At 43.4% G+C, this 27062-nt stretch overlaps 1 protein-coding gene across 6 annotated transcripts in view; it reads left to right on the top strand.

Annotated features, from left to right (window-relative positions):
* The window catches only part of RFX2 (regulatory factor X2), a 93499-nt gene that overhangs the window by 41158 nt on the left and 25279 nt on the right, over positions 1 to 27062 (top strand). For 2 of the 6 annotated variants that reach the window (XM_074337667.1, XM_074337668.1), the window contains exons 2-6: positions 3563 to 3738; positions 10051 to 10198; positions 13633 to 13722; positions 15598 to 15674; positions 17195 to 17456. In XM_074337667.1, the coding sequence (XP_074193768.1) occupies positions 3644 to 3738; positions 10051 to 10198; positions 13633 to 13722; positions 15598 to 15674; positions 17195 to 17456 (672 nt within the window). In that variant the 5' untranslated portion in view covers positions 3563 to 3643. The remainder of the gene's footprint in view (positions 1 to 3562; positions 3739 to 10050; positions 10199 to 13632; positions 13723 to 15597; positions 15675 to 17194; positions 17457 to 27062) is intronic. The other 4 variants (XM_019710824.2, XM_019710822.2, XM_019710823.2 and 1 more) reach the window with 3 other exon arrangements.

Below are 27062 nucleotides of genomic sequence, written 5' to 3'. Positions count from 1 at the left end.
GTATTGGCCAGCTAAGGCCCCTGGACCCCACTCTAGAGGGGCCACAGATGAAGGGAGTCAGAGAAAGAACGCATGGGGCCTAGCATCGGGAAGAAAAACAGGAGAGAGGACAAATGAATATGACAGACAGAGACTGAATGGTTCCCAGTTCATATAGCAAGTTCAAGCTCAGAGCAGAAGCACAGACCTGCACTCATACCTATGAAATGCATCTAAGGTGACTGTGATCGCCAGAGACCTGACCCCAGCTGAGCAGGTGGAGGGGGTTGGGAAGGGTGGGGAGGCAGGGGGATGTGTGTTGAATTCAGGGATCCCACACTTCACGCTGAATGTGGCTGATCCAGGCCCTGGACCCGGGCCGGCTACCTCCTTTCCCTGCTGACGATCCCTGTTCTGCCAGACGGAGGAGTCACTGGCATCCAGCCTCTCACCTTCTGGAAGGATCTCAGGAACTGCCACCCTTCAAGGTGGCATTGCTAGCATGGCAAACCAGCAATGAAACATACTTGTACTTACTCTTTTTGGTGGAAAGCTAATAGCCAGATTGGTTTGTTTGTTTAACTTTTTATTATGTAAATTTCACACATCAACAGAATCAGCACACAGATAATGAGCCCCATGTGGCCCTCAGCTACACTGGCCTCTGCAGTTACCAGGCTTCTGCCTTTCTTGTACCACTTATATCCACAGCCATTCCATTGTGTTTGTGGGATTTTTCAGCCTCAAATTTATACACAGGAAATGCACAAATCTTGGCTGTCTAATATTGACAAATGGATATTCTGTGTCACTCGCACACTCTCATCCTCCCTGGGAATTTCCCGCCTGTCCCTCCCAGCCATCCCCGCCCCCACACTGCTCTGATTTTTAGTTAAACCTGAGATTAGTTTTCTCCATTCTACACAATGCACTCTTGGGTCCAGTTTCTTTCACTCAGCTTGGTGACTGAGATTCCGCCGGGTGTTGCATCTATCAGAGTTCACTCCTTTGTATTAACGGATAGTATTCCCCTATTAGCTTTGTAGCGTTATCTGTTTGTATTTTTTAGTAGTTGTTTTAGGAATTACCATATGCCTTTGTAGTTTACCACAATCTAGTTTCTCGTCCATTCTCCTGATCATGGATATTTGGGTTATTTCTGCTTTTTGGCAATTGTGAATAAAACAGCTATGAACATGCTCTTACAAGTATTTTTGAAGACATATATTTCCATTTCTTTTAGATAAACATCTAGGGGAGGAATTCTGGGTTAAGGGGTAGGTTGAACTTTCTAGAAAACTGCCAAACCGCTTTTTCCAGTGTGGTTGTATCATTTTACATCATCATGAGTGTGTGAGGGTCACGATTTCTCCATGTGCTGACAACATTGGCTGTTGTCAGATTATTTTATTTTAACCTTTCTAGTGAGTGTTTAATGGTCCCTGTGGTTTGGTTTGCATTTCCCTAGCGACTGACAGTGTTACGCACCAGTTTACATCCATTTTGAGTGTCTGTATCTTCAGGAAGTGCCTGTTCAAGTCTTCTGCCCACTGGGTTATTTGTCTTCCTATTACTGAGTTGTAAGACCTTTCCATATAGTGTGAATAAAAGACCTTTGTCAGATTCATGTTTTGCAAATAGTTGCTCCCAGACTGTGGCTTACGGATTTGTGTTCTTTAATGAAATCTTTTAATGAGCAGAAGATTTAAATTTGGATGAAATCTAATTTATCAAGTTTTTCTTTTATGCTTATGACTTTCTGCATCCTGTCTAAGAAACCTTTGCCTACACCTCTGTGTTTTCTCTTAGAAGTTTTATAGTTTTAGCTTTTATGTGTAAGTCTGTGGTCTAACTTGAAACCATATTTTATATGGTGTGAGGTAGGGATTGAGGTGGGTTTCTTTTTTTTTCTTTCCGTATGGTATACAATTTGTTTAAATAACTTTTCTTCCTCTGTTGAATTGTCTTGACACCTTTATCAAAAATCAGTTGAGGAGGAAAAGAGCTGAGTCTTTATTGGAAAAAAAAAATTGACTGACAACGTAAGTATGGGTTATATTGGTTGTATATTGCTGGATTTTATTTATTAGTATTTTATTAGGATTTTTGCGTGTGTGTTCATGAGAGATGTTGGGCTAAATAGTTTTCTTGTAGTATCACTATCAAGTTTTGGTGTCAGGGTTTCGCTGACCTCGTAAAATGAGGCATGAGGTATTCTTTTCTCTATTTCCTGATGGAATTTGTGTATTAATTTCTTTTTCAGTGTTTGGTAGCATTCACCAGGGAAACTGTCTATACCTGCAGTTTTCCTTGTAGGGAGTTGTTTGATAATATTCAATTTCTTTGTTAGATATGACATTCACATTTTTTGTTTCATGTTGTATCTGTTTTGGTATGCTGTGTTTTTCAAAACAGTGTTCATTCAATCCAAGTTGTTGAATTTATTAGCTAAAATTGTTCATAATAGTTCCTTATTATCATTTTGATTTCTGTAAGATTTGTAGTGATATATCTTGTTTCATTCAGTGATATTGGCAATTTGTGATTTTTTTTCTTTTCTCTTTCTTATCAGTGTTTTTTTAAGGGGTTGTCAGTGTTGTTGTCTTTTTCCCCCTAAGAGTTTTTTTTTTTTTTCAGAGTAGTTTTAGGTTCATAGCAAAGTTGAGAGGAAGGTACAGAGATTTCCCATATCTCCCTGCCCTCACACAGGCACAGCCTCCCGTTATCAACATCCCCACCAGATGGGACATTTGTTACAATTGATGAAACCTACACTGACATGTCATAATCACCCAAAGTCCATACTGTACATTAGGATTCATCCTTGGTGTTGTACTTTCTATGAGTTTGGAAAAATGTATATTATCATACAGAGTATTTTCACTGCCCTAAAAATGCTCTGTGTTCCACCTACCCTGTTTCCCCGAAAATAAGACCTAGCCAGACAATCGGCTCTAATGCGTCTTTATTTGTTTCCTCCATGTCTTTTCATGGCTAGATAGCTCATTTCTTTTTGGAAGAAATTAAACAATTTTGAAGAAATTTAGGTTTTGTTTATTTTCTCTATTGTTTGTGGAATTTTTTATCTCATTGTTTTTCTTTATTATTTTCTTAAGTTTAATTTGCTCATCTTTTTATAGCTTCCTCAGGTTGAAAATATAAATGATTGATTTTTAAGCCTTTCTTTCTAATATAAGCTTATAAAGCTAAACATTTCCCTCTAGACACTGCTTTAGATGCATCCCATAATTTTATTTTATTTTTAATTTGGGAAGGGGAACAGGACTTTATTGGGGAACAATGTGTACTTCCAGGACTTTTTTCCAAGTCAAGTTGTTGTCCTTTCAATTTTAGTTGTGGAGGGTGCCATTCAGCTTCAGGTTGTTGTCCTTTCAGTCTTAGTTGTGGAGGGCACAGCTCAGCTCCAGGTCCAGTTGCCATTGCTAGTTGCAGGGGGCACAGCCTACCATCCCTTGCGGGAGTCGAAACCGGCAATGTTGTGGTTGAGAGGATGCGCTCCAACCAACTGAGCCATCCGGGAGCTCAGCGGCAGCTCAGCTCAAGGTGCTGTGTTCAATTTTAGTTGCAGGGGGCGCTGCCCACCATCCCTTGCGGGAGTCGAGGAATCCAACTGGCAACCTTGTGGTTGAGAGCCCACTGGCCCATGTGGGAATCGAACCGGCAGCCTTCGGAGTTAGGAGCATGGAGCTCTAACTGCCTGAGCCACCGGGCCGGCCCTCCCCCGATTTTTGATACATGGTATTTTCATTATCATTCAGTTCAAAATATTTCCTAATTTCTCTTATGGTTTATTCTTTGACCCATAGGTTATCTTAGAAGTGTATTGTAAATTTTCTAAATATTTGGCATTTTTCTAGATATCTTATTGATGTACATGTGGCCAAAATACAAATATGCTCTGTATAATTGTAGTATTTTGAAATGTATTGAGACTTGCTTTATGACCCAGAATATGATTCATCTTCGTGAATATTTCATGTACATCTGAAAAGAATATATAGGATTTGGTTGTTGTGTTCTATAAATGTCAATTAGATCAATGTGGTTGATAGTGTCAGTCAGATATTCTATATCCTTACTGATATTTGTGTTTAGTTTCTATCAAAATTACTGAGGGGAGGGAAGGGTGTTTAAAATCTCCAACTATGATTATTTATCTATTTCTTCCTTAGTTCTGTTGATTTTTTTTCTTCATTTATTTTGAAGCTGTTTTACTGGGTTCATACACATTTATAATGATTATGTCATCCTGATAAATTGATAATTTTATCATGTTGTAATGTCCCTCATCTCTAGAAATATTTTCTGTCTTGAAGTCTATTTTGTCTGATTATTGTAGCCACTCCAATTTTCTTAAGATTAAAATTTGCATGGTATATCCTTTTCCATCTTATTATTTTACATCTGTGTGTGCCTTTAGGGATTTTTTTAGGCAACAGGATCTTTTTTTTTTAATCCAGGCTAATCATTTCTGCTTTTTCATTCAAGTGTTTAATCTGTTTACATTTAATGTAATTGTTAATATGTCTGGATTTAGGAAAGCCATTTTGCTATTTGTTTCATCTGTCTTTTTGTTCTTCTGTTCTTCATTCCCAGCTCTCTTTTGGGATATGCAAATATGTTTAGTATTTAATTTTAATCCTCTTTAATTTTTAACTATATCTCTTTGTATTTTTAGAGGTTAGCTTAGGAATTGTAATATGTTTTAATTTATCACAAACTAGATAGGAGTTATTAATAATATGTTACTGTATGATATAAAATACCTTGCATGTGTAATTCCATTTACTTCCTTTCCTTTGTGCTATTATTGTTATGTAGATTACATCTACATATTTATCATTTCAAGTGATCTTTATTCCTTCTTGTAGATCCAAGTTTACTATCTGGTGTTAATTCCCTTCATCCTTAAGAACTTCCTTTTGCATTTCTCATAGTGTAAGCAGCAAAATTTTTCAGGTTATGTTTATCATAAAATATCTTTATTTCACCTTCCTTTTAAGAATAGTTTTGCTGGGTATGGAATTCTGAGCAATAGTGTTTTTTTCCCCCACCATGTTAAAGATGTCATTCCATTGTCCTCTGGTCACTATTGTTACTGATGAGAAGTTGGTTGTCATCCATGCCATTGTTGCCCTGAATGTGTGTAGTTTTTCTCTGACTGCTTTCAATTCTCTCTCTCTCTCTCTCTCATTTTACTAGTATAACCATGACACACCTAAACTGGTTTATCCTTCTTTGGGTTCACTGAGCTTTTTAGACCTATACGTTGATTTCTTTCATCAAATTGAAGAGATGTTTGTTCATTCTTCAAATATATCTTTTTTCTATCTTATTCTTTCCTTTTCTTCTGGAACTCATGTTAGACTGCTTATTCTCTTCAATTTTTCCCTCGGTTCTTTGGGTTGGGTAAATTCCGCTGCTCTATCTTGAAGTTCATTGACTCTTCCTTCTGCCATCTCTAATCAGTTGTTGAGCACATTCAGTGAAATTTCCATTTCAGTTATTGTACTTTTCAGCTCCAGAATTTCTATTCGGTTCTCTTTATAGTTTCTCTTACTCGGTTGAGTTTCCTATATAATTCATTCATTGTGCACACAACGTCCCTTAAGTTCTTAAGCATATTTTTAGTAGTTGCTTTATCTGTATCACCTAGATTGATTTGGTTGTAATTAACTCCCTTTTTCTTTTTCTCGAGTATGGGTGACACTTTCCCATTTCTTCTCAAGCTCATGGTCTTTATTGGGTCCTGGACTTCATGAATGATGTTATAGAATCTCTGGAGTCTGCTGTGTTCCCCTGATGGCATTTAACTTGGCTAGACTCAAACTCTGTCCCTCCTACAGTGGGCAGCCACTGAAATCACCTTAGTTTTTTTTATGTTCAACCTGATGGTTTTTCTCCAAGACCCGTTGTCTCCCCCACACATGCATGGTTTAAAGATTTGGGTGGACTCTGTAGGCAGATCTGGGGGCTCACCCCCTCTGTGGCTCTCTCTTCCAGGATTTCCCCCTTAACATTCCAAACTCTCTCCTGACACTTCACACACAAGCTGCTGCTTTCTGCCACCCGAGTATTTGTGGATTGGGGTGTACCTAGGGCCCAAAGCCACAGAGTCACTGGCCTTGCCTGTGGCAGTGGCCTTCCAAGGATGGACTCCTGGCAGTGTCTGCCTGCTTTTGTCTCCCTCCAGTGACTTCAGATAGTTGTGTTATTAAAAAATATTTTTCCCAATTTTGTAATTTTTATCTACAGGAGGGTTAGTCCAACCAATCTGCTCCACCATTACTGAAAGCCAGTGCTCTGTTGCATGCCTTTCAGAAAACTTTTTTTTAAATCGTAAACTTTGATGTGCTAAGAGCCCTTGATGAATGGACCCGAATTTTTTAAAAAAATTCAGAAAACTGGATCAGGTTGTGTATCCTACAACCTCGATTATCTCAAATGGGTAAGGAAGGATTCCATGCTCTCTGCAGACAGGCAGTTACGTGTTAATATATCGGACCAGCCAGGCTGGCCCACACATTGCCTGTCAGTCTGCCTGTCTGCTACCAACATCAGGGGATGTTTCTAGGTGGAGTAGAGAGTTAGTCTCTACATTTCCCAGAATAGTCTCAGATATCCTAAAATAACCAGGTAGATTTTAAATTTTCTGAAACCTTTATAAACCTATTTATATTTTTCATCTGTACTCTTGAAATTCAAATTCCATATATTATCTGTTTTATAAAGTACTGTCAGAGAGTCTCGCTATCTGAAATGCTACAGATAATTTTATATAATTCAGTATCAGCTCTAATACTAAAGAGTTATTAAAATATTCATTCATTTGATAAACATGTATCCACCGCCTGAGTTGTGCATGGCACTGAAGCCCTGCACCAAAACCCACTCGTGGCATGCCCTGGTCCCTACTTGTCCCCATGCCCCTCATAAGGACCCTGTTTGAGTTTCTGGGGCTGCCATTCAAAGTACTACAAACTGGGTGGTTTGAAACAACTGAAATGTATCCTTTCAGAGTTCTGGAGACTAGAAAGTGTCAGCAGGGCTGTGATCCCTTTAGGGGCGGGTCCTTCCTGCCTCTTGCAGCTTCTAGAGCAGGGGTGTCCAAACTGCAGACCGCGATCCATTGTTAATTGGCCCGCAGCAAATTCCAAAAATATATTTAGTTTACTTAAATAAACCAGGTGAGGCAATACGTACTTCACCTCCAGTGAGTGGCCCGGCTGTTTGTGTATTTTACCGCATATGGCCCTTGGTAAAAAACGTTGAAAAAAGTTTGGACACCCCTGGTCTAGAGGCTCGCAGCAGCAGTCCTTGGCTTTCCTTGGCTTGTAGCTGCATCGCTCCAGTCTCTGCCTCTGTCTTCACGTGGCCTTCTTCCATGTGTGTGCTTTCTGTCTCTTATAAGAACACTGTCACTTGATTTAGGATCCACCCTAATCCAGTATGGTCTCATCTCATCCGTACGTGATTACATCTGCAAAGACTGTATTTCCAGATAAGATTCATATGAGATTCTGGGTGGACATGAATTTTGGCGGGACACTGTTCAACCCACTTCATCTCCCCAAAGTGATCTCTCCCTTGTGCCCAATGCCTGTCTTACATTGTAAGGGTTACACCTGGCTTCCGGGGTCCAGGATTTGGTGAGCCACTTGTATTCACGACTTCATCAGCTTCAGGAGCCCATTGTTCTCATTTCCATTTGTCTTTAACAGTTAGCACCTCCATCCTCCTAACAATTTGAGTCACCCCCAGCTTCCCCCTCCAGTCCTGTCATGTTAGTGAGAAGTGACCCCAAGAACTATGCACTGGATTAAGGGCCTGCGGACCTCAAGGTTTTGAATCCACACAGTGTAATTTTTCTACCCACCTTCCAAAACCACATCATTATTTAAACCTAGATTGTATGAACCAGCACCAGCAACTATGGCCCATGGGCCAAACCTGGCCTGTCGCCTGTTTTTATAAATAGTTTTATTAGTGCACAGCCAAGATCATTCACCTACATATCAGCAAAGGCTGCTCTTGTGCCACAATGGCAAAGTCTAGTAGTTGCACCAGAGACTGGATGGTCAAAAACTCTCTGGTCCTTTACAGAAAAGGTTTGCTGATCCTTAAACAATATAAGCTAAATAGTGCGATAAACACAGACAGTGCATGATAAATAATGTGTTAAACCAGGGAACATGTTAGCTTGAAAACTCCATGTGATATTGAATAACTTGCATTCTGGAAGGTGCGATCTGGCCACACTAAGCTGATCATGGGCTCAACGTCTATCACCAACACTCTCACCGCTCTCCTTGCTTCAATAAGGCTTAGACTTTGGAGCAAAATTATTTCTGCCCATGGAACAAGGAACTGGTCTCAGTGAAGTCAGCTTTCTCATTTTATTGCTAGTGGATTCTTTTCACGAAGAGTTCTAGTCCACTTGCTCCTAGTGTCACTGAAGTTACCCACTTCTTAGCTTCAAATGGGACCAAAGTGGTGTCTAGTATGCAAATGACTGATTTAAACATTAGAGAAAACTGTGTATAAGAGACCTCGATTAAGCAACTTCCAAGAGAAAATTCCAAAGGTCGGTTCTGACAGGAAGGCAGAGAGAATTGGAGACCCAGGAAATACACAATTGGAAATCCACAATCTCCTCTCAGAGGCAAAGAAAGTTGGAGGTGTCAGTCACCATGGGGCACTGGGGACATCTAGTGGTAAGACCTGAGTCAGGCTCCAAAGGCATTTGGGAGGTGACTGGGGGAGGTCATGAAATTGTCCCCATCAATGAAGATGGGATTAAACGAACACACTCAGGTTCAAACACACACAAACCTTTCTGCTTCCCTTAGGCAAATTATTTTAACCAGTTATCAGTTTTTCTTTGCATTGAAAAAAAAGCTTTTTAAAAAAGTTCTTCACTCATTCATACAGGTGGGAACTCTTAGGGTGATAGAGAAGCATATACATAGAAACGTTCTGGCACGATGTCCTGCGGACTCTGGTGTGTGCCTCGGGCCTCCCAGTGAGGCAGAAGCTAGGGTGACATGCTCAGCGTGGGGCCAGGACAGGACAGATAGGGAGGGATGTGCCTGGCCACAAAGCACCTCCTCTTTGCAGTGTGTGTATTTCATTGCCTCCCAAATGCTTAAGGTAGCTGGTGGTTTGCTTAAAGTGAAGACAGCTTGACTTTCTGCATTTTCATAGAATGATTTTGTATCATCTGCCACTTTGTTCTAATATTAAGCGAGTCTTTTTGTAGAGAATTTTAAAAGTACCTGTTTGAAAGATCTATGCATTTGGCACTAAGAAATACACTTTTGTGCTTTCTCATGGGTTAACATCCTAGGAACAGAAGGTAGTTTTGACTTGCTGCTAAAATTCCTGAAGACTTTTTTGCAGCCTAGGAGAAAATGTTTTTTTTCCTCTCACTGTGTATCACCTTTTTTCTGCCTAGGCCAGCAGTTGTCAACTGGGGTGCGATTTTGCCCCCATGGGACATTGGGCAATGTCTGAAGACATTGTTGGTTTGGTTGTCACAACTTGGGGGTGCGTGCTCTGGCATTGAGCGGGTGGGGCCAGGGGTGCTGCTCAACCCCCCACAATGTCCAGGACATTCCCCCCCTCCCAAGAGAATGACCCAGGCCCAATGTCAGTAGTGCTGAGGAGGAGAAACCTGCTCTAGAATGCTCTTGCCCAGTTCCCCAAACAGCAGGCATCCATCAAGAGCTTTTGACTTGCTGGGTAAATGAGCAAACAGTTCTATGAGCCCTTGAAAATAGTTCAGCCTGATTGGCCTGGAACAGGGACAAGCCATTGTCCCCTGCCTGCCATTGAGGCATTCCTGCAGAACTACTTTTTGGTTTTCTATTTGGAAGAAGAGCCCCTCCCACCTCCCCTCTCCCTTTCTTGGAAACAGCCGTACAAACTGGTCCCCTCTTCCTTACCCCGTCTGGCTGGGTCCCTGCCTCTGAACGTTGAGGACTGTAGGGAATTCCCGCTCGCCTGTCCTGCCTGTGTCTGAAGCTGCCTCCTTGGGTTTGGCGGTTGCAGCCCTGCCCGCTCGCCCTCTCTCCGCCTCTCTTCAGAACTGAGCATGCAGAGTTCAGAGGGTGGACCGGATTCGCCGGCGTCTGTGGCTCTGTGTTCGTCGGCAGCTGCGCAGGCGCCCGTGGCCCAGGCAGTGCCAGCCTCCCCGCAGGTAACGGACCAGCCCCAAAGACCAGTGTGGCCAATGTGGCCGCACACCAACTGTGGTTTTGGACAACACTTGAATCAGTAGAGAGAGGAATCTGTGTGTTCCTGAATTGCCTTCTCAGGCCCAAGGCTGCAGCTGTTGAAATAGCCACACCTTCTCTGTCTGCCCCATGTCACATTATTTGGCTTTTTCACTAATTGAAAAGCCCTCTGCCCACCCCCACCCCACCCCCACCCAAGGAATCAATGATCTGAAGTCAGAAAGAAATCCGAAGTCAGATCCGAGTCCCATGTAGTCTTTTCTTATCTTTCAAGGGACCTTTTCTTCTACCTTGGGAATGGCCCTTTTACACAGGAAGACTTTATGGATAAGGCAAAAGATAAGTGAGAATTTTTAGCATTTGGTTAAAACTTGAGTCTAGCATTAGAATGGATATAGTCTTTAAAATTTGTGGAGAGACAATTTTCATATTGAGGCTCTCTCAAAATGAAAACAATAGCTCGAAAAGAGGAACTGAAATATTCATTGCAGCATTATTTACATTAGCCAAGATACGGAAACAAGCTAGGTGTCCATCAGTAAATGACTGGATAAAAAAGAAGCAGTACATATATATTACTCAGCCATAAGAAAGAATGAAATCCTGCCATTTGCGACAAAATGGATGGACCTAGAGGGCATTATGCTAAGTGTGATAAGTCAGACAGAGACAAATAGTGTATGATCTGTCTTATATGTGGAATCTTAAAGAAATAAAACGAGCCTGTGAGTACAGAGAACAGATTGGTGGTTGTCAGAGTGGGGGTGGGGTAGTGAAATGGGTCTTGCTGTGGCCACTGTGTCCCTCCCAGGTTCCTGGGCTCCCATCCCTGCTAGATAGAAATGAGTCCAGAACCCCCCCCCCAAACAGCCTCGATGGCAGTGTCCCCATCCCGGTGCACCCCACTCCCACATGGCAGGTGCACGTCTGCCCCCAGCCCTGCTCGCTGCCTGTCCAGGAAACTCCCTTTCCTTGAGTGCCCTGGCCCCAGGCTGTACCGTGTTCCCCAGGCCTCCTGACCGGTTCCTTGCCAAAAAGAGGAATTCTAGCTGGCTCAGTTCCCATGCTGCAGTGCCGTTGTTGCCCTTCTCAGCCCTGCACCGCCCAACAGAGCTTCCCACTCCTGCGGGTGTGCTCTGCCACGAGCCCCACATGCCTCTGCACAGGGGAAATGTGGTCCGTGCGCCTGAGGAACTGAGTTGTGCAGTTTATTTAAATCAAATGAAATTTACATGGCCACACGGCTATTTAGCAAGTAGCTACTGTATCTCACAGCTCAGCTTGTGTAAATCCTTAATATTGTTATTTGTTTATTTATTTATTTATTTATTTATGTATTTATTTATTTGAGGTGAAATTCACATAACATAAAATTCACCATTTGAAAGAAAATAAATCAGTGGCATGATTCGTACATTCCCAACTTTGTGCAACCTTCACGTCTCTAGTTCCAGGACATTTTCATCAGCCAAGAAAGAAACCCCATTCTCATTAGCAGTCATTCCCCCTCCCCCAGCCCCTGACACCCACGAACCCACTCTGCCTGTGACTGTGCCTGTTCTGGACATTTCACATAAATGGAATCACACACTGTGTGGCCTTGTATATCCGGCTTTTCTCATGAGCACCGTGTGTTCAGGGTCCATCCACGTTGTGGCGAGTGTCAGCACTTCCTCCTTTTCACGGCTGAGTAATAGTCCAGTGTGTGGATGGGCACACTGTGTTATCTATTCATCCTATTGATTTTGTACCATCTACGTGCTTTTTGTTTTTTTGGTCATGCACTCATGGAGGGCCAGGTCCCTGTTGAATTCATTTTATACAGTGATGTTTACAGGGCAAAGCACTGCAGAATCCCCACAACCCATGACATTTAGGGTCCATATCGGAAAACCACAGAATTAAAGTCAATGACTTCTAAAGCCCCAGCTTTACGTAAACAAAACTCTCCTATTTCTCTCTTGACTCTGGAGTACATTTGAGCCTTCATATTTTCATAGTTCTTTGTGTCCGATCAGTACTCTGACAGCACAATGACAAAGCCACACTGTGAAGACTCGGCCCAGGAACCCAGAGAGCCGTGGAGTGCAGGAGCGGGACCTGGAGGCAGAAACCTGGACTGAGTCTTGGTTCTAGAATGTACTGTGCTGAGGCCCAGAGACATTGCTTGACCACTCCAGGCTTCATTTGTCCCCTCATGTATTACATGGGGACAAGTCCAATGTGTACGTGATACCTAGCACTCTTCCAGGGGCAGGTGGTGTGGACGGCTGTCCAGACGGTTCCGCGGCACCCAGCTCTTGGCTCAGTGCCAGGGACAGCCCACGTCACCTTGCTGACTACAGATCCCAAGGAGACAAAGCCACTGGGCGCGGGTGGCGATGCATGTGCTCCTGTGTGTGTGTGTGTGTGTGTGTGAGTCTGTGTCTGTGTGTGTGTGTCCGTGTGTGTGTGTGTCTGTGTGTGTGTCTGTGTGTGTGTCTGCGTGTGTGTGCCTGTGTGTGTGTGTCTGTGTGTGTGAGTCTGTGTGTGTGTCTGTGTGTGTCTATGTCTGTGTGTCTGTGTGTGAGTCTGTGTGTGTGTGTCTATGTGTGTGTCTGTGTGTGTCTGTGTGTGTGAGTGCGTGTGTGTGTCTGTGTGTCTGTGTCTGAGTCTGTGTGTGTGTGTGCATGCCTGTGTGTGTGTGTCTGTGTGTGTGTGTGTGTCTGTGTGTGTGAATCTGTGTCTGTGTGTGTGTGTCTGTGTGTGTGAGTCTGTGTCTGTGTGTGTCTGTGTGTGTGAGTCTGTGTGTGTGTCTGTGTGTGTGTTGTCTGTGTGTGTGAGTCTGTGTCTGTGTGTGTGTCTGTGTGTGTGTCTGTGTGTGTGAGTCTGTCTGTGTGTGTGTCTGTGTGTGAGTCTGTGTGTGTGAGTCTGTGTCTGTGTGTGTCTGTGTGTGTGTCTGTGTGTGTGAGTCTGTCTGTGTGTGTGTCTGTGTGTGAGTCTGTGTGTGAGTCTGTGTCTGTGTGTGTCTGTGTGTGTGTCTGTGTGTGTGAGTCTGTGTCTGTGTGTGTGTCTGTGTGTGAGTCTGTGTCTGTGTGTGTGTCTGTGTGTGTGTCTGTGTGTGTGAGTCTGTGTCTGTGTGTGTGTCTGTGTGTGTGTCTGTGTCTGTGTGTGTGTCTGTGTGTGTGTGTGTGTGTGTGTGTGTGTGTGCACGTGCCTGTGTGCACAGGAGCAGCATCTGCTGTGTCTGAGTAAGCCTGCATGTGATATGTGCATCCTCCCCTCCTTTTCTATCAGTCCCACCTATATTTTCATAAAGCAACAGTAGCCCAGGCCCAGTAGCTCAGGTTGTAATCTGTGTTTGCTTCCGGGCCTAACCTCTGACAAGTCTGAATGTCCTTCTCTCCTTCCCTTTTAGAGGGTGCTGGTCCAGGCAGCGGGCTCGGCTCCCAAAGGGGCTCAGATGCAGCAAATCTCGCTCCCCAGAGTCCAGCAGGTGCCACAGCAGGTAACCACAGCACAGGTGACACGGGACACATTAGCACTTAGCGATCTGGAGCCCTCTCTGAACTGGCTTTCTTTTCTGTCATTGCTGTTCCTTTTTCTTTGATGTCTTCAGTTCCTTACCAGAAGGTTCTTTTGAAGCTATGTTTTAAAAAAATCTTTTACTGCAGATAGTTTTGCAGCACACCAAGAAATTCAGGTTTGGGGTGCAAGCCCTCCATAGAGCGATGGGTGCTGAAGTAGACAGGCAGACAGACGCGAAGGTTCTGGATTGGAGGAACACAGAACCTCCTGGGGAGGCACACCTCTCTGCAGGCAGGTGCTGTACCCGCAGACGAGCGTCATGACCGAGGAAGCGCCTCTTATGAAATTAAATTATCTGGGAACAAAGCTTGAAAGCATGGGCTCACTGCCAAACAGCAGCACAGATCACCACCAGCTCAGTCAGAGAGATCTAGGACAGCAGTCAGCAAACCTTTTTTGGAAAAGGCCAAATGGTGCATTTTTTTGGCTTTGCAGGCCCGACAGTCTCTGGCACAACCACTCAACTCAACTCTGCCTTATCTCCAAAAGCAGCCATAGATATAAAAGAAGGGGCGTGGCTGTATGCCAGTAAAACTTTATTTACAAAAATGGGCAGGCCAGATCTGGCCCACGGGCTGGAGTTTGCCGACTCGTGCTCTGTAAGGTGCTGAATTTAAATTAAAAATAGTTCAGACTCCTGCCTGAAAGGGACTGCGAGAAATATGTGGAGATGACTGAGACCCCAGAGGACATGCCTCTCTCTTCAAGGAATCCTGCTCAGATGAGTAGCATATTTAGAGGGGTTTGTCTGGTGGCTGTGTCAGTGAGAACTGGAGGAGGCTTGCGGGGCCGGCAGGAGCAGCTATCTTAGCTCCTCGAGGGAGGGGAGGCCAAGACCAATATCGTGATTTCAAAACACCCCCTCCTTGGTGGGGCTGGGCCTGCCCCACCTCTTTCTCTCTGGGTAACTTGGACTTGTGGGGTGAGACTTGTGCATTTCATCTGGTCCCCTGAGGCAAAGCCCATTCGGCTTGGTAAGCCCTGAACTCCTCACGATACGCTTGTTGTCCCAGGGGTTGAGCGTGTGCACGTATACACTGTGTTGTGTTGTCCTTAGAGGTGGGACTCAGCTCCACACAAAGCCCTACCGAGGGGTCACGATGGGACCCCGCCCTCGATTTTTTCACTCAAAATGAGGTTGGATTAGGCATTCGTTAAGGTTCCTTCTGCAGTGAGGCTCAGATTCTGGGCCTCCCCACCCAGCCCAGTGTCCCTCAGCGGCCATTAGCTGGGGCACTGATGGATGGGGACCAGGGAAGGCTGTGCTGGGGTCCTCCCTTCAGACCTTCACAGTCTCTCCCTGGTGTGGCTCCCAAGACCCCTCTGCCAGGGAGGGGCACTAGAGCCACCTGAAGGGAGCATCATCGGACAGTGTAGAGTGTGACAAGCTTGAGCCCTCTGCCCTGCCCTTGAGTGGAGGGGACACAGGTCCGGCACTCAGAGGCTGGCGTTCTGTCCGTTAACTCTGGCATCCGCTGTCCAGCAGGACCGACCTTCTGCCCAGTGGCTGGCGGGCCCCAGGGACCTACCCAGCTTTGCTCTGGCTGTTGGCCGGGCCCTCCCCCCACAGAACAGGCGCCACTGACCTTGCTTCCCTATACACTGCCACCTCCTACATGGCCTTTCTGGGACTGTCTCTCCTAGTTTCTTTCTAGAAGTGCCAACTGTGGGTGGGAAAACTGTAATGTAGTACTCACTGTTTATAAAAGGCAATAGAAGTTACTTTCACCTTGAATAACATGGAAGCACAAACAAGAAGCCCACTGTGCGTAACTCAAAATGTCTGATGTTTCAGGTCCAGCCCGTGCAGCACGTGTACCCCCAAGTGCAGTACGTGGAGGGCGGAGACACTGTCTACACGAATGGAGCCTTGTACGTGCTTTCGTCTCCCCTGGGAAGGGTCTTCCCAGAGAACCTTAGGCCACGTCCGGAACCTTTCTTCACAGCTCTCCCACCTTTGTCCGTTTGGGGATGGGTTTGCACAAATTCCTCTCCCTTATCCTTTGGATGATAGGTTGCAACCATTACAGTGGTGTTAGAACACCAGAGGCCTGTGAAGATTTCAGAAATCACAGACCTTTGTAGTGTTTACTTCTAGAAAAGGCAGTCTTAAACAAACAAACAAATCCTAATCCAACTTCTAAGTCTGAAGATTCAGTATTCACAATCTGGAAACCATTTCATCTCTGCTTTTTCATCCTGGCCTTTGTTCACCTGTAGCTTTTTATGATGTTGATACACCTTGATTTTCCATTTATCAGGGACTAGGGTTTTCTGCTTGCAAACTATGTGATGCTTGGGGCAGAAAAGGACACATTTCCCGGGAAGCTCATTATGTTCGAAACACAAGTCCTTTTGCTCATTTGATTTCAACAACTCCCCTTTGAAAATTCAGGGATGGAGTGTGAGGGTGTGGTGGTGCTTATTGAGTTGTGTGAGCTTCTACAGCCCTACACTGAAGATTCCGTTAGATACAGACCCAAACGAACACGTGTAAAACCCATGACATCTGAGCAAGTGTGTAGGTTGTACCAGCGTCAACTTCCTGGGTTTGACTGTACTGCAGTTATAGAGGCTGTCCCCTGGGGAACAGAACTGGAGTTCATGCCTCCCAGAGGTGGGGGTTGCCCTGCCACCCAGAGGAACCCAGAGGCACATCACTAACCTTTAGTCACCACCAAGGAAAAACTGTTACCAACTGCCTTTTACTATGGCGGTGGGTGTTACTTGAGTGGAACCTAAAAATTTAAGTGTCAACATATATGATTAATCATTTGATCCAGATGTTAAAGGAATATTAGACAAATTATTGGTGTTACTTAGAAATTCTTTTTATTATGCAATTTCATTTTCTTAAACTTTTTGTTTTGAAAGAATCGTAGACTTGCAGGAGGCTAGTACGGGTTAGTAAAAATTAGTACAAAAGAGTCTCATGTACCGTTTCCCCAGCCTCCCTAGTGGTGACATCCTTTGTGACTATAGGGCAATACCAGGAAAGTGACACTGGGGTGGCACCATTAACTAGCCTGTGGGCCTTCCTGAGTTTCACCAGTCTTTAAGCATCTGTGCACGTGCCTGCCTAATTCTATGCAGTTTTATCTGGTGTCTAGATTTCGCATAACCACAATAAAATACAGAATGGTGCCATCTCCACAAAGGAACTCCCTTATACGACCCCTTTATACACTTAAAATTTTTAAATGATTAGTTTTCGATGAGTCAGCCTGTGGTCCTGAATATTTTCAGAGGCGATCACCTTGAACCTTGCGCTGCGTGGCCGTTTCGTGTCTGACTTAGCGCATATGCTCAGTCTCGTGGGGCTCCGGCTTTTCTGTGAAGTTGTCCTGGATTCCGTGGAGACTCAGAGGAGGCATCTTCTCTCTTTCTGACAGGCGGGCGGCCTATGCCTACAACCCCGAGCCTCCAATGTACGCCCCAAGCAGCGCAGCGTCTTACTTCGAGGCCCCGGGTGGTGCCCAGGTGACCGTGGCCGGCTCCTCCCCACCCGTGGTCCCTTCACACAGCATGGTGGGCATCACCATGGATGTCGGCGGGAGCTCCATCGTCTCCAGTGCGGGAGCCTATCTCATCCACGGCGGGATGGACAGCACGAGACACACGCTGGCCCACACCTCCCGGTCGTCGCCAGCTACGGTAGGTACTCGGCTCCCAGGGCCAGCAGGTTAGACCCCGACTAGACTGGCAGCAGCAGAGGGACGGTGAGTAGAAGGCAGCCTGGGGCACTGGAGCCCGAGCGCTGCCAGCTGTACCTGGGCAAGTCTCGGCCTCTTTGGACCTCCATTCCTTCGTTGATGAAAAAGGATAAATTCTCCATCACGGGCTATTGTGAACATTACCTATGAGTAAAAAAAAAAAAAAAAGACCTCCCTACTGGTAGATGCTGCTGCTGCTATTGGTGGTGTCATGGCCGTCAGCTGCATCCTCAGGCTGTTAGAGGCCTAGGTCAGCCCATCCCTATGAAAGCGGGACTGAACTAAAAGGAAGTTTCTCTTAAGAGCTATACCACACTGTTACTGCATGCTTCCATCCAGAACAGTTCCTTACCCGGTTAAAAAACTTCACTTTCAAAACTCTAGTTTCCATATTTACGTTCATTTTTTAAATTAACATAGAGTAAAATTGACTTTTGGGGGTGCACAGCCCTGAGTTTGGGCTGGGTTTGGGTGCACATGCGAGTTCCGGTAACCACCGCCGAGGTCAGGATCCAGATGGTTGCCTCACCCCAAACTCCCGACTGGAGTTTCTTTGCCATCACCACGTGTCCTCACCCACAATCCTGGCAACTGCTGATCCTTTCCCATCACTGTAATTCTGTCTTTCTCGGACTGTCATGTAAGTAGTGACCTTCTTACACCGGCTTCTTTCAGTCAGTGTGGCGTCTTTGAGAACCAGTAAAGTTGTAGCGTGAACCTCCTCCGTGTCTGAATAGGATTCCGTCACACTGCCTATCCATTCACCAGTCGGGGGCCATTGGGGCGGTTTGCAGTTTGGGGCAATTATGAATAAAGCAGCTCAAGTCCTCACATCCAGGTTCTTGTATGGACATACCTTTTCCTTTCTTTTGGGTAAATACCTACGAGCGGATTGCTGGCTCCTACGGTAAGTGTGTGTTGCACTTTATCAGAAATCACTGACAGTTTCCCTAGTGGTCCTACCATGTGACGTCCCCCCAGCGATGCATAGGAGTTCATGTTGTTCCCCATCACCAGCACTCAGTGTTGTCAGCATTTTCCATTTGAGCCATTTCAGTAGGTGTGCAAGTCGTATCTCATTGTGGTTATAATTTGCATTTTCTTAATCGCTAACAATGGTAAGCAGCTTTTCATGTGCTTATTTGCCTTTTGTACATGCTCTTTGGTGATGTGTCAGTTCAAGTCGTTTGCCTATTTTTCAACTGTGTTGTTTGTGTTCTTACTGTTGAATTTTGAGAATTATTTATGTATCTGGATACAAGTCCCCTGTCAGATATGTGATTTGCAAATATTTTCTCCCAGTCTTGATAATGGCTTTTCATTCTCTTAAGAGTGTCTTTTGCAGAGAAATTTTTATTTTTTATTTTGATCAAATCATTTGTTGATTTTTCTTTTTTGACAAGATTATACTTTGCAGTCATGCCGGAGAACTCTGCTTATCCCCAGCTCATGAAGATTTTCTCCTACGTTTTCTGGGAAAGGTTTTATAGTTTTACATTTTACATTTGGATATGCTTCATTTTGAGTTAACTTTTGAATAAGATGCAAGTTTTAGGTCGAGGTTTACTTTTATGCATTTAAACTGCCAGTTGTTCCAGCATCATTTGTTACAAAGACTATCCTTCCACCATTGGATTGCTTCCGTGCCTTTGTCAAAAATCAGTTGGCTACGTGTGGGTCTATTTCAGGACATTCTGTTCTGTGCCATTGATCTATGTGCCTGTCCCTTTGCCAGTACCATGGTCTTAATTACTGTAGCTTTATAGTGAGTGGTTCTTCCAACTTTATTCTTCTTCAGTATTGTTGAAGCTATTTCTATAAATGTAGAATTTTCTATGTAAGTTGTAGCTCAGTTTATCTATGTCTACAAAAAAAATTCATAGTAAGATTTTGATAAAATAGCATTGAACCTGTAGATCAATTTGGGGAAAATTGACTTGGGTCTTCCAATCCATGAACATGGTATGCTGTCCCATTTATTTAGATCTTTTGTGATTTCTTTCATTTTGTAATTTTTCAGCATGCAGAACCTATACATATTCTGTTAGATTTATACCTAAGTATCTCATGGTTTTGGAGCTATTGTAAATGGTATTGAGTTTTAATTTCTGTTTCTAACTGTTCATTGCTAGTATGTGAAACTACGGTTGATTTTTTGCTGTTGACCTTGCATCCTGCAACCTTGTGGAATGCCCTTTTTAGTTCTAGGAGTTTTATGTTGTCTGCAAATAGGAATAATTTTATTTCTTCCTTTCCAATCTGGGTGACTTTTATTTCTCTTTCTTGTTTTTGCACTGGCTGGACCTCCCATACTATGTTGAATAGGAGGGGTGAGTGTGGACCTCCTTGACTTGTTCCCAGGCTTAGGGGGAAATGTTTCAGATTTTTGCTGCTAAGTATGATGTTAGCTGTAGGTTTTCATACATGCCCTTCTTCCAGTTGAGGAAGTTCCTTCTAGTCCTAGTTTTCTGAGTCTTTATCATTTGGATGTTAAGTTTTTTCAAGTGCTTCTTCTTCGTTGATATGATCATGAGTTTTTGCTTCTTAGACTGTTAATATGATGGATTAATTGATTGATTTTCAGTTAGAAAATAACTTCCTCTTTTGGCGTGGGGTTAGTCTCCTGAAATAGAAGGTGATGTTGTAGTCTCATCCCTGTTCTTTTGGGTGCGTTTTGGCATCACCCTGACATCAGAGAGGTCCCTAAGCCTTGCTATTCTCTCTCTTTCTGTGTCCAGAGTACTCATTCCCCAGGATCTGCCTCCAAGAACAGGCCTGGAGAGAAATCAGTTACTTTCTAGAGGTTGCGATGTTTTGCCAGATTGAGGTGCCACAGGGACCAGACGTGCTTCTCCCTCAGAGGACTGGCTGGGTCGACCTAAGTTTAGAGCTGTTGTTGATCAGAAAGTGTTTTTCACAGACTACATTAACTTTTATGAATATGACAGGTTTGATGCAAGCAAATCTTAGTAGAAAATACTAAGATTGCAGGTAACAAGTTTACTGACAAACAGCAGTGTTCTCTCTGGTCCACACCATCTTGGTTGCAGGCAAATGTGCAGCTCAGACCCCAGGCCCCCTGGCTACTGTGATTTGTCATCTGGGATGCTTCTGAAGAATCAAGTGTTGGAATCAATTGGAAATCCATTAATGGGATGTGTTTCCACATACACACGCACACATGCACACACGCACATGCACACATACGCGCACACACACACGCACGCACACACACACGCACCCATGAAAGCCCCTGGGGAATGGTTATCTTGGATGAGAATCTGATCCCTGACTCCATCCGCTCTGTTGGTGTTTATCGGCTTGTTTTTGGCGTGGGAACATCTCACAAGGATGCAGCAGAGATCCGAGGGACTTTCCAGGAGCCAAGAACAGAAACGGTCCGGAGGCTGCAACAGAAATAAAATATCGCTCCTGGATCTGACATTTGACATCTGCCAATTCTTTTATGTCAGAGTTTTGGGACTTGAAGTTAATCCTGAAAAGAAAGCATAAAGACCAGTGCGAATCGCCATTTACAACCTCAATGAGTGATTTCAGACTGGGTGACAGATTTTCTTGAGTCTTTATTTGTGGCTAAATTTTCATCAGTATTCTAAATCTTAAAAGTGAATTGCCCAAATGGTGAGTTTTTGATAAAAACTTTTTTTGTTGAACTTTTTTTTGGACTACATGGAGCAGAGATACTAAACTGAGACGTTTCCTCTTGTCATTTCAGCCCAGATTGAACCTCCTTGACACAACCCAGGGGACAACGTGCCCAGGGTGCCATATCTCAGGGGCCGATCCTGCCTTGGCCCAACTTTGAGCAGAGCGTCTCCTTAAGTTTTCTGCCCTGCGTGCCTCTTTAGCCACATCCCAGTCCTGGCCCAGGACGGAGGCTTATATGCCTTTGACCTAATCAGATTTTTGTACAGCAGCCACATATAATATTACTTACATAATTTTAAAATGTTTCATTAGCAAAAATAAAAATGGACAAACATTAAAAATGCCCCCTTTACTCAAGCCAGCCTCCCCCTTGCCCCAGCAATGAGCCCACTGTTCTTCCCGTCTTCCTGTTTGGCCCTTAACTGTGGCCCTTCCTACCTGGCCCTTTCTCCAGATGTAATTCTATGATTTATGTCCCTACCTTCAGAATTCCAGATGGGCTGCTTCCCTTCTTTTAAAATACTCTCCATTTTCTTTAAAGATCCAAAAGGGTTGCTCATACAACATTTAAACTTTTACTTCCTTGTTCTATGGTATCATAACTAAGCTGTGTTTTAGGACAGAGGGTTAGCTATCGTAGGTTTCTGCCCTTGTCCCCACTTCTCCCGCTGCTTTCCAGGGAATATCCCCCACCCCTTCACACTTCTAGCCCCAGGAGACATGGTCCCGATATCCAATTAGGGCAGACTCAGCCTGGAGATGCGGGTGTTGGGTGTTTATTCCTGGCCCTTTGCAGGGACAAACCCTGTCTGGCACGTCCTTTTAACAAGGTTATTATGCTATATATGGGATGGCCATTTGGGTAGATGCTAATGAACTTGGAGGAGAAGTAACCTCCACCCTCTCTTAAGAGGCATGAATGTAATCCTTATGCCAGATAGAATCTTGCTAGGATTATACATGAAAGAAATTTTAAAATTTTATTAAAAATTTTTAAAATAATTGGCTAATTTTAATATACTTGGTAGCTATTAAAACTCACCTGCTATCTGTTACTACATTAGGTTCTTGAGACACTGTATCTTTGATAGAGAGTCCTTATTCATTTTCTGTCCTCCGTCCAACTGAGCTCTTAAAGCAGGCATTCTGTTAATTCATGTAGCAGAAACACATGATATTAAATGGCCAAATAAAAAGGAATACATGCTGCATTGCAGCAAGTCAAAAAGAAAAATTAAGTGCCTTATGAGTCAAGAAATAGGTGCACAAGCATATACGTAATACCAAGATGTGAAGGAGACAGAAATTATTTTATGGAAAGCAGCCTGGGCCTGGGGTGGGGATGGGGCACCACTGAGTCCATCCTTGGCTCTTCCATGCTGTTTGACATGTGCGCATGCATGTAGCACTTAGATAAAAAATTTTAAATATTAGAAAAACTCTAGTGAAATACAAAATTAGTTTTAATTTTAAGCATATTTAACGATTTAACCCTAACTTCTCCAGCCACCAAGAAGACTGAGCAAGACGTTTGTACTTGTACAATAAGAATCCCTTTGTCAGATCTGAAAGGAAGCCCCCAAACTTCAAGTTCAAGTGCAAGATACCCCTTTTTCCAAGGATGTTGGGCTTGCCCTCCAAGTCGTGTTGGGAGATGGTGCCGCAGCGCCCTCTGCTGGAGGCGCGTGCGCAGTGCACCTTCAGTCCTGACTTGTGGGCATCAACCTTCCCATCTGGCCTTAAGGTGTTGGTGGTGGTTTCCTGACCTTCGTCGCTTTCAGATGTTTAAGTGATATTTTAATTTGAAAACACAATGAACACCTTCCGAGGTTCCACTTTACATTAAGTTAATTTTCTGTATCAGTGGTTTTGTTCAGATCCTATTTAATAGCTATGGGTTTTTAAGGATGGTCTTATACAGCAAATTTGTATTCTTTTTCTCAATATTCATAACTCCATGATTTTTAGCAGTCTTCAATATGTCCAGCAAACGTCTGGGTGTCCCCAGGACCCTTTCAGGGGTTGCACAAGCTCAAAACTGTTTTCATAATAACACTAAGCCTTTAGTTGCCATTTTCCCAGTATCAACACTTGCACTGATTGTGCAAAATGAGCATCACTGAAACAGGTGGGCACATGTCAAGGCAGGAATCAAAGCAGAGGCATCACGCTCTCCTGGAAGTCACTGTATCCTTCACCAGCATGTGCTCACAGTAAAACGAAAAAGAACAGAGAAATCAAACACCTGTTCCACGTAAGAAGGTCCTTGGTGAAGCCGTAAAAACTATTAATTTTATGAAATCTCAGTCTCTGAGTGCACATCTTTATAATATTCCATGTGACAAACAGCTCTTTAGCGGCCTGCCCATCTTGAGGAGAAGATTCTGTACAAGTGAGCTGTGAGCAGAACTAGCCATGTTTTTCTTCAAACGCTGTTCTTGCTTGAAGGAATAACAGACAAATTATGATTATTCAGACTTGGAAAGGGGGCAGGCACTTTCTCAGAAATGAACGGGGGAGCCGGATGTATCCAGGAAAACAACTGACAGATTTTGTTGCCAGTACATTTTCAACCAAAAAAAAAAAGAATTTTGAGAAACTGGTATCTTTCCAATGAGGTTGGTAGTGATATTAACAAATGTGATTTTTCAATACTGTGTAATGAAATGTGGCAACATTTGGAAGATCTGCAAACTCAGTGAACTAATATTTTCCAAGTGACCAGTGCATGATGTTAAAACCATGCGTGTGAGTAAAAGATCCATTCTTTTTGTGAGATTGTGAGAGACACTAATGGTTTTTTAATTAGTTATGTTTTTTATTGAGGTAAAATTCACATAACATAAAATTCACCATTTTAAGCATTTAAAAGTGTACAGTTCAATGGCATCAAGTACATCCACAATGTTATACAACCGTTACCCTATCTAATTCCACAACATTTTCATTATCCTAAAAAGAAACCCTGGGGGTGGCCAGATGGCTCAGTTGGTTAGAGCGGGAGCTCTTAACAACAAGGTTGCCGGTTCGATTCCCACATGGCAGGGTGGGCTGCGCCCTCCACAACTAGATTGAAGGATGACTTGGAGCTGATGGGCCCTGGAGAAACACACTGTTCCCCAATATTCCCCAATTTGAGGGGGGAAAAAGGAAGAAAGAAAAAGAAAGAAAGAAACCCTATACCAGTTAGCAGTCGCCCTTCATGCCCCCCTCCCCCAGCGCCTGGCAACAACTAACCCACGTCCTGTCCCTGTGGATGTGCCTGTTCTGGACATTTCCCATAAATGGAATCACACACTGTGGTCTTGTGTGTCTGGCTTCTCTCACCAAGCATGTTTTCAAGGTCCATCCATATTGTAGCAATTGTCAGTGCCTCACTCCTTTCTGTGAATGAACAATATTCCATTGTGTGGCTGGACCGTGTTGTGTTATCCGTTTGTCTGTGATTGATATTTGGATTTTTCCACTTTTTTGCCATTATGAATAATGCTACTATAAACATGTGTGTACCAGTTTTGTTTGAACACCCGTTTTCAGTTATCTTGGGTATATACCTAAGAGTGGAATTGCTGGATCATATGGTTTAACTGGGTTTACATTTAACTTTTTGAGGAACTGCTAGACTCCACAGCAGCTGAATCACTTTACATTTCACCAACAGTGTATGAGGATTACTTACAATTTCTCCACATCCTCACCAGCACTTGTTATTTCCTTCCTTCCTTCCTTCCTTCCTTCCTTCCTCCCTCTCTCCCTTCTTTTCCTCCCTCCCTCCGTCTCTTTCTTTCTTTCTTTCTCAGCCATACTCGTGGGTATGAAATGGTATCTCACTGTAGTTTTAGTTTCTATTTCCCTAATGACTAATGATGTTGAACATCTTTTCATGTGCTTATTGGGGACATATCTATTTAAGTCCTTCATCCGTTTTTTAATTGGGTCATTCGTCTTTTTGTTGTTGAGTTATGAGTGTTATTTATATATTCTGGATACAAGACCCTTTTCACATATATTATTTACAAATATGTTCTACCATTCTGTGGGATTCTTTTCACTCTCTTGATAGTGTCCTTTGTTGCAATGAAGTTTAATTTTGATAAAGTCCAATTTATCTCAATTTTTTTCTTTTGTTATGTTTTTTGTGCTTTTGGTGCCATTTCTAAGAATCCATTGCCACGTCTAAGTTCACGAAGATAACCTCGTTTTACATGATTACCTCATGTTTTCCTCTAGAAACTTTATAGTTTTAGCTCTTACATTTAGTTCTTTGATGCATTTTGAGTTGATTTTTGAATATGGTATAAGATAAGGATCCAGCTTTATTCTTTTGCATGTGGCTGTCCAATTATCCCAACACTGTTTGTTGAAAAGTTTACTTTTTCTCTATTGAATGGTCTTGACATGCTTGTCAAAAATCAATTGACCATATTGATGGATGGGACTAGTTCTAGACTCTCAGTTCATTGATCTACATATCTGTTCTTATCCCAGTACTGCACCATTTCAGTTACTATAACTTGGTAGTAAGTTTTGAAATCAGGAAGGGTGAGTTTTCAACTTTGTTCTTCTTTTTCAAGATTGTTTTGGCACCGGGGTCCCTTGCAATGTCATACCAATTTTAGGATCAACTTGTCCATTTCTGAAAAAGCAGTTGGAAGTTCAATAGAGAATTTTGATAGGGATCAATTTGGAGCGTATTGCCGTGTTAATAATATTAAGTCTTCCAATCCATGAACATAGGATGTCTTTCTGTATATTTAGGTCATCTTTAGTTTCTTTCAACAATGTTTTATAGTTTTCCGTGTACAAGTACTTCACCTCCTTGATTAAATTTATTCCTAGGTATTTTATTCTCTTTGATGCTATTGTCAATGGGATTGTTTCCTTACTTTCCTTTTCACATTGTTCATTGCTTAGAAATATAACTTATTTTTGTATGTTGATCTTGTAGCCTGCAACTTTTGTGAATTCATTTATGAGTGCTAATTGATTTTTCTGTTGCTCTTCAGTATTTTCTTTAAGATCATGCCATCTGCAAAGAGAGGTCATTTACTTCTTCTTTTCCTATTCATGTACCTTTTATTTGTTATTGTTGCCTAAGTGCCCTGGCCAGAATTTCCAGTATAATGTTGAATAGAAGTAGTGAGAGTGGACATATACAACAGTAATCAGAAGGGTGATGGGTGAAGCAGTAACCCTCTCATTTCTGAACTCAGCTCCGGGAAGCCAGTCCAGCTGCGCTTTCTAGAATACATGTTCAGCCTGCTTTTTGCAGAAGCATCACTGAAGTCCTTGTGTGTTTGAGGACAAATGGCGTATACTTTAGATTCATTTCCTTCCATTGCAGTTCTCTGTCATGGTGGAATGCAGCAGAGTTTAAATTTCCATTTTCTAAGTACAAATCAGGGTCAAATTCAGCACATACAAATGTGATGGTAGCCACACATAATTGGGTGTTTGTTCTTTTGCGTAGACCTGTGGCACCACCTCAGTTCCCCACCTCCATGAGGTCCTTAAAATCCAACTCAGAAGCCCCTTCCCCCAAGAAGGCCTCGCTGGTAGGCCTGCCACATGACTTTTCCTCTGTGACTACATTCTCATTTCTCTATAACCCTCTTTGCACTGCTCGTGCTTCATACACATTCAGGAACTTATCTCTGTGACATGTGCAATGGCCCCATGGTCTTACACCTCTGATGGCAGGACCTGGGTCTTTAGCCTTGTTGGTGTATTCCCGAAGCATCCAGGAGGATACAGGCTGGCCAGGAAGTCAGTGCCACCAACTGTCCATGGTGTCTTTTGGTCGGCTGATTGTCCCTAGCAACAGACGACAGGTGTGGGGAGCAGCGGGCGATTATTCTGCTGGCTCTGCTTACACTTG

Source organism: Rhinolophus sinicus, linkage group LG07 (assembly GCF_036562045.2).
Source record: "Rhinolophus sinicus isolate RSC01 linkage group LG07, ASM3656204v1, whole genome shotgun sequence".
Lineage (NCBI taxonomy): Eukaryota > Metazoa > Chordata > Mammalia > Chiroptera > Rhinolophidae > Rhinolophus > Rhinolophus sinicus.
The sequence above is the reverse complement of the archived record's forward strand: the minus strand, read 5'-3'. Positions and strand labels throughout refer to the sequence as shown.